At 40.5% G+C, this 8305-nt stretch overlaps 1 protein-coding gene across 2 annotated transcripts in view; it reads left to right on the forward strand.

Moving 5' to 3' along the window:
• WDR36 (WD repeat domain 36) overlaps positions 1-7442 on the forward strand; it is a 580433-nt gene extending 572991 nt beyond the window's left edge. For both annotated transcript variants that reach the window (XM_085632587.1, XM_085632588.1), the window contains exon 23: positions 7015-7442. In XM_085632587.1, coding sequence (XP_085488713.1) covers positions 7015-7164 — 150 coding nt within the window. In that variant the 3' untranslated portion in view covers positions 7165-7442. The remainder of the gene's footprint in view (positions 1-7014) is intronic.
• The last annotated feature ends 863 nt before the right edge of the window (positions 7443-8305 follow it).

Here is an 8305-nt window from a genome sequence, read left to right on the forward strand (position 1 = left end):
TTGCACAAATAATTTACGCATTGCCTCGAAGTTAAGCCAGAGTGCTCTGTGACAAGCTAAAAGGGGGTTGCTTGTGCCTTACCCTGACTAGGATTGTGATTGCTGCTTGACCATGACTCACACCCTAGTCAACCAGTAACCGGTTTTCTAACACATGCATCTGAAGAGTACTCCACTCCTTATGGACATATGGCTATTGCCACCCTGTACATACTGGTATAGGGACATGTATGGATTTATCCACGCTTACAGTGGGGAATTATTCTAAAATGTATGACTTTAATGAAGATTCCAACAATGCAGGACCAGAACTGCGAATAAGTAACCATTTAATTTGCAGCTTTGCTCTTCTAGAATCACCTGCAACTTCTCCTCCCCTGTGAAGGAGGGATGCTAATTTACAAAGATAAATAAACAAACTAAAAAGGAAAGGGAGACAAATATATTTATGGAAAGAAAGCAACATCAGTCAAATATAATATCCCATATAATAAGCACCTTACGCTTCACTGAACTAACTGTACCATGGGACTTGCATCCCCATTATTGCACTATAAATCAGATGGCTTTATAGCCTCCACCAGTGATTGGGTCTTATGAACATTTCTTGACTTCGATATCAAACTCTATACCAGCAGATCATCCACTCCTACCAAAGGGTTACAGGTGTATCTTGAAGAGATACGCCTCCTCTCTGTTCACAGCGCCATGAAACCGTTTGGTGTTGCGCGCTTAATAAACATTTTTTAAATAATATAACAGCACTGACTTGAATAGACAAGACCATCCGGACTCCACTGACAGAGCCATTGACTTGACTTAAAATACATCCTGAAAGTGACTCCTTGGCAAATGGTAAGGCCCCAGACTTTGAAGATCTGAACAAAGAGTTCTATCAAGAATCAAGAACTACTGGCACTCCATTTACTAGCTGTCTATCAAGAATCTGTTGAAACGTGCAACCTATTCACAATGACTAGATTAGCTGTGTTTGCAGTGCTGTAAAGCCCCACAAAAGATGTAAAACTGTTGTTCTTACCACTGTATTTCTGTTCTAAATCTTGATAACAAAATGTGTCAGACTTCTCTTGTGATGGATCAATTGGAACTCCCAAAGCAAGCCAATTTCAAACCAGTTAAATCTACATTATAATCTATCACCCTTTTTGCTATATGCACCATATTTAACTAAAAGGCAGCTTCAGAATTAATGGATGCTGAAAAGGACTTTGATTCCCTGAAATGGCCCTACCATACTACAGTATTATAGAGTGTGGGTATAGGACACTATTTTTTATCCCTAATCAAGCCTTTGCGTGCCAGACCATCAGGCAAACTAAAAGTAAATGGTTGCACTTCACCATTCATGGTTAGTAAAGGAACTCATCAGAGCGATCGCCTCTCATTGGTTTCTTTGATATATATATATAGCGCCATTGGCATGCGAGCTGACGGAGCGACATTGTTTCAGTGAAATTCCATTCCCAGGGAGGAGGATTTTCACATCATTCTATCCTGATATTATACGATTTATTAAAAACTCGAATATTAACCTTAAGTTGTGATGAGGAAGTTATTTGGTTTGGCTCACATTCAGGAGTTCATTAAACTGGGATAAATCTGAAGTTCTGCCCCTTATAGTGTGCTCGAATCAGGTCTAACTGGAATATTGCTTGCTCTGGTGCAGGTACGAATGCAGTGAGCATATTAGTACACAGAGACATAGTCCATGCAGAAGAACTATGGCCCATCCAGCGAAGACCTCAATGCAAATAGATTGCTGGGATAGCCTACTTCAGTCATAGACCAGCCATTATCAAAATGGTCATACTACTGTGACTTTTATTATTTTTGCTAATGTTTTTCTTTGTGGATCAATTCTAGATTAATATGTTGGCATTATTGTGTCATTTACTGCTTGGGTCTGGAAGATTGCTTATATTTTTTTGTAAACCAGGGTAGGAATCATGTCGATTCCACCCTCCCAGCACAAGTTCACAATGCTCCAGTACGGGAACACCATTTTAGATTTTTTATTTCCACTGTTGGGTCCGGGAGCAATGCTGAGCGCTCCATGTCAATGAATGTTGAAATCACCTTAGACGGACAGTGGCGAAAGCTGGTGGCGGATATTCAACAGTACAACAGCAGCACCACTTCATCAACACATTGTGAAATACAGGAGAACTGTTTTTCGGTCTAGGCTTTGACCGCTGGGAAAGCGGTCCGAGAAATACATAGCCATGGGTCCGTTGCAAACCCAGTGTCGCATCAGTTTTTCCATGATAGGTGAGGTGGAAAAAAGTCCATTTAGGTGTGTCCAAAGTGGCAGCACAAGCTATCATAAAAGGGCTCAAATAAGGTCTATAAATCTGAAGTTGTAAAGCTTGTGAGTTTTTCTTGACCCGAAAACTAACAGTGAGGGAAAACTGCTCACGGCACATTATGCCATGGATTAAGCAAAACAGTACTTATTAAAAGACCTTGGATGCCCAGACAAAGAGGAAGGGGCCAGAGACACTGGCTCAGGTGGAGCAACTAGGCTCTGGTACAAATCACTGGACACCATAAGAGCCCAAAATTGAAGACCTCATGTGCACAGTGGTGGAAAAACTGTTTGTTAAAAAAGTGTTCACCCACACTCCCAGCTCCTCCGTGCTGAGACAGTTAAACTCAAAGACTGGCAAACAACCATCAGCGCCAATACATTTGATAGCCGAGTTGGATCCAAAAGCCAAGGAACCCTCTGAGTTGAAGTTGGCAGACACCAGAGCAGACAAACCTCCAAATCTCACAAAGTACCCCAGAAGGAAGGGGATTTAATTTAAGAAAGCCACTCTTGCACACTGCTCCAAGCAGAGTGGGAAGGCGATTGAGGTTGACAAGAAAAAACAAAGTCTCAAAGCAAAAAATAGTATCACTATTACAAAAAAAGGCAACTTAATGACAGTCTCAAGACCCCCATTAAATCAAACTAACCCAGGGAAGATGTGTAGTACCCCAACAGGAAGATGAATTCGCTCCATCAGCTCTCGACCCAAGGGAACACCCTAAATAGTTTTCCGTAGATGATGATCTTCATCATCATGATACAGAGATACATATAGAACAGAATAGACAGGATGAAGAGGGGTTGGAGACTGTAAGGTCTTTTGTCACCCCCCAAGTTTTTCGACTTATGCTGTTGGTTTTTCGACTTAGAGTTCACTGAGGCCTGATAACCAGACCTCGGTGCCAGTGCCCTGACCCTAAAAGTGTATTGCTAATTGGCTATACTCAATTGGAAATGGCTAACTTACCTGTAAGTCCCTAGTAAATGGTACCCAGGACATGTAAGTTAGAGGGGTACCCCGGGGGCTTGAAGCACTGATTCTGCCACCCTTGAAGTCCACCAGTTTGCCACTTCAGACTGGTAGAGCAGTCATGCACTTCTAGCCCAGCTTTACCATTGAAAGCAGTGGCAAACCCACCCCTTTCCCTGGACGTGTCTCACCCCTCTGGCAGGAATACCGAGTCCTAATGCAGAGTGCAACATCTGACACATGCAAGACATGTAATTTACGTGTCCAGGCAGTAAAATGCATGAAACAACCGTTTTTACTGTGGAAAGACTCGGTTGCCCTATTGGCGAGTGCAGGGTTATGTGCTGAACCCCTCAGCTGTGCTAACTCTGGAACAATATGACCAATGTGGGTACTCCAAGATATCAAAAAACCTGTTACATTAGAGTCCGATTTCTATCTCAAGTCGAAATTAATGTACTTTGTTGGAGTGTGCAGCTTTAGCGAAGCTGCCACTTTGTTACCTTTAAAACTAAAAAGAGCATTCCTCATTGCATTAAGCTCGCTAAGGTTTAGTGAACTGCAGAAACTAACTAATCAAGTGCACTATCTTCAGATACACAAGGACAAAGTTATTATGAGAACAAACTCTGTTCATTCCTAATGTGGTCTCTGACTTCTGTGTTAATCTGACTTCACAAATTCCAGCCTATTATCAAAGTCCAGCAGCACAGATAGAAAATGTATTCCACACCCATGATGTGACAACAGGTATTATGTACTAGAATTCAAAACCATCGCTGAGAAAAACCAAACCGTACTACTTTGTGGCTCAATAACCTCAAACCAAGGAGTTAACATCATCAAAAAAGAAAATAGCAAGGTGGGTAGTGCAGTCCATTCAACTATTCTGTAAAATGGCAGGGGAAAGCCTAAGCAAAGATGGTCATGCTCCGCAAGGGGAAAAAAAGGGGCATTGATGGCCTTTTTAGAAAACATCTTAATTATTGACTTCTGAAGGCAGAAACCTGGTCATCTACTCACATTCTGTAAGCATTATTGTGCTGTATTATGTCTATGTACAATCAAGGAGGAGAGAGAAGTATTAAAGCACCTGTTTGCAATCTCCCATACTTCGCACACTACTTGCTCACCTCAATAAAGCCTCTACATGCACAACACTTTGATCTAGAATAGATCCATGCTGCAAAAGAAAGTTATTTACATGTAACAGTTGTGTTGCAGCTTGGAGACCACTTGCCCGCCTCCCTGGTAAAGGAAGGGAGCCTGCAAAATAAAAATCTAGATTTATTCTTCTGAGGAATGTGTATTTTATAAAAGAATATCTATAATGGGGGCCACATAATGGGGCATTGTAGGCTTACACTTTATGAAATAGGGGGCGACACAATTTCTGTGGCTGATCACCCACAAAGAAAATGAGGGAATAATCTGGTCCCAACCACTAGTTGGCAGAATAATGCATTGCATGTGAATTTAGAAGAGCTCCAAGCTGCAAAACAATCGTTACAAGTGTTAAATATATTGTTTCTTGTTATATCACTTTGTAAGTCTTTTTTGTATACTTTGTTTATTATTCATAGTCTTGCCAGGGTGAAACCTTGAGTTAGGTTGGGACAGGCTCATTTTCCCATTTGATTAAGATGGCTTGTCTATCTCAGACATGGAGAAGTACTATTTGGTAGTGCAATCCATTTTGCTACCTGTTCAGACAATGAGCATCAGCTTCTGCCGCACTTAATAGAAAAAATCAAATTGAAGGAGGTACTGTCTTCTACAGATGATACCATCCAAACATCTATCAAATCCACTTATTGAATGCAGAGTCACTTTACGGCTTGGAAGTGACAAGAAGCCTGTAAAAAGATTAGACAAGAGACCTGTTGTGCCACTCTTAGACAGTCCATCATTTCCCATATCTAGGGCTAAACTAGTAGGGTAAATTCTAAACAGCAGAGAGCTGATCCAAGTTGGCCATCTATTTACATACCAAATGTTAGACCATTTTAGGGCGACTAGTTCACTTCACCCTTAGATGGCTGCATATATTATAGGCTAAAATATGCATTGTGCTCTGCTTACTCTACTTTCAACATTTTACCCTTAGAATTCATCCCTTTAACTAGCGTTATACGCACAACTACAGCCTGTGGTTGAGTAACAAGATTCTACAGTCTCTAAGAGACCGTACCACTACAATACATCTAACCTGCAGGGCCTGGGAAACTAATTTGGATCTTCATTTTATTGATGAGTGCTGGAAGCACTGAACGCCCCTAACTAATCAGATGAGAGAGCTGTCTTCTGGGACTGTACTGCAGACATAAGAAGCATAGGGTGACCTCCCGCTTCCTAGACCTAAGATTTATAGTAGCCAAGTGGCTTATACTCGAGTTGTAAATTCCCCACACCCCCACCGTTTGTGGCCTGGAAATGCTCAATGGTTACTTGGGCACAAGCCGGAAGCATGGCCTGCATAGAGAAGACACGCTTGGCTTGCAAATAATATCCTTTTGCCACTTACTGGGACACCTTATTAACTGACGTACAAACTACCTGTACAGACAAATCGTCATTAATCATTGACACTGTAGCAGGAGCCTAAATCTGGTAGGCTACAGGTGTGGACTAAAACCTTTTTGTTTTCTTCATTATTGGGTCCCTCCCTCCCATACCCATTGCCCGAAGATCTTGTTGCAAATATCCCTCATAGCACTGGTCAGTCATGGAGGGTGGATAGAGCAATCTTAGGGTAGACATCTGCGTGGTCTGCAGTGTTCTTGAATTAGAGTTCTTATAGTGTAACGGTTGCAAAAGTATGAATCTGTGTAAAGTAACCTACCTGATGACTTATTTAAGGAACAGTCCTGCTACTGACTAGCTGGGGGCATACCACTGTACCCATTCAACAGATGTTTTAACTTTGTATTCCATGCTCATATGTATCCTTTCTTAGGGGTTCAGCAACGCTCGCTTACTACTACAATATACATGTACAGTTTACGCTTCTTGACCAGTGCATTGCCCTGCTTGTTTTCATGTTCATATCACTATGTACCGTGCGAATCAGCACTTGATTAATTAGTGATTAGAAAAATCTCTATCTTGAATATACTACACTTCAAAACTGTTAAACATCTTTAACTCTGCCCTTAGTTCTACCTGCCACAAATGTACCTTCCCCAGGCCTATTTTATCCACCTTGCTGTTACTGTCCTGATATTCCGAACATCTGAAAACAAACTGATTACAGAAATAACCCAAATTATCAGATTCTGTCCCACTGCTAGTCCTCCTGGAATATGCAGCTGATATGCCTATATGGCCCAGACACGTAACTGCCATACTTGTACTGGTGAATCATCTTTCGGTGATGACTTACCTTGGCGGCCTGTGTCCGAGGCTGTGTGACTTGTTAGAATATCCTGTGTTCTGTTATTGCACCTCTAAAGTATATTCCTCACTTCAACATTTTACAGCACATCCTTGAGACAACTAAGGTCCGTTGAGTTGCTTCCTTTTGAGTGAGACCACAATGATGCATGAAAACCTGTCCTGCCCAATTTTTCACATTTGTGCGTCCTGTATTACTGCCTATTGCTCTATATAATAAAAAACGAAAGGTACCATTTCAAGTTGCAGTTAAATGTGAATGTAAATAATATACAGCAATAAAGAATTGTATATATTTTACATTTTGTTTTGTTTTCAGTTGCATTTGAGGACCATTTCGTCAGAACCAACTCTTTTGGATGAACTCTCCAAACTGTCTTCACAATTAGAGACCACGTGGACCCACCTACAGACTCTTTTCAATCAAAGTCTTTGTGTATTAAATTACATGAAAAGTGCTTTGTTATAAAATTCCTTCTATATTTGTTCCCAAGCTACTATCTTGTACTTGTCAAGAATTTCAAATTTGTGGGATAACGCCCATGCCCAACTTGTGTATTATTGTTTGCAGTTAATAATTTGTAAATTTTTTGCCTTTTGCTGGTATAATATTCTGACTTTTAAAAAAAAATGTGTACAGTGTGAAGGTCTGAAGAGTATGTTTAGATCATGCACAAAGCATGCTCATTGCCGTTCTTTTCCTAAGAACTGTAAAAATGAATAACACATTTCTATCAAATCTTTAAAGATGTGTGTGGTTTGTGTATTTTAACAAAATATTTTTTGCATTTTATGTGCTCAGTGAAAATTGATGAATTGCTGTGGTTGGGCACAATATTTTGCTTTTTGGAATGCACACCTCTTAACACAGTTTTTTAATTGTATGGAAGATATTAGGTTAAAGAATCAGCCAATATCACTTTCTGTTCAGTCACTTTCTCTTATATCATGTACTGCACATTGAAATGTGTGGGTTGTAGGTGGATTGTAAGTATAGCTTGAACTCCGCAATAGTGTGTGGGGGGCAGTAGCTTACCTGACTTGGCTGTTCTTCTACTTGTTTTAGAATGTTTAGTGGATACTTAGGAGCAGTTTATAGTCAAAGATACAGCTCAGTTAAAAACAAATGTTTAATATTATTTGGATAGTGAGTGGCAAAATGTTTCACAATCTCTCACCTTCAGAAGCACTAGCAGGGGATGATTTAAATGATTTAAAGAAGAAACAAAACAAATAGAGAAACTTTTTGAGGGGCAAATGAATCTTGTCTTACAGTTGTAATTTTCTTACGAGAGGAGAGGCCACCAATGAGCCTGTTGAATTGTTTGTTACAGCCGTTAAAGTATCGAAGAACCATTGTGAATTTGAAGAGTTTACCTCACAATTTATCAGGGACCAGTTGGTAGCCGGATGTAACTCGGAGTCTACAATAACATAGTCTAACGTGCGAAAATCCCACACTAGCTAAAGCCTTGGAAACCGCTCATAGCATGGAAAATTCTGACAACTACAGTGCTTCTAGTCATTCGTACTAGTGTGTCAGCATTTCACTCCTTTCCACCACACTGCTCAATCCAATGACTGCCACATATGTTCACTAAGCCATAGTC

The sequence above is a fragment of the Triturus cristatus genome, chromosome 2_1 (assembly GCF_964204655.1).
Source record: "Triturus cristatus chromosome 2_1, aTriCri1.1, whole genome shotgun sequence".
NCBI classification, from domain to species: domain Eukaryota; kingdom Metazoa; phylum Chordata; class Amphibia; order Caudata; family Salamandridae; genus Triturus; species Triturus cristatus.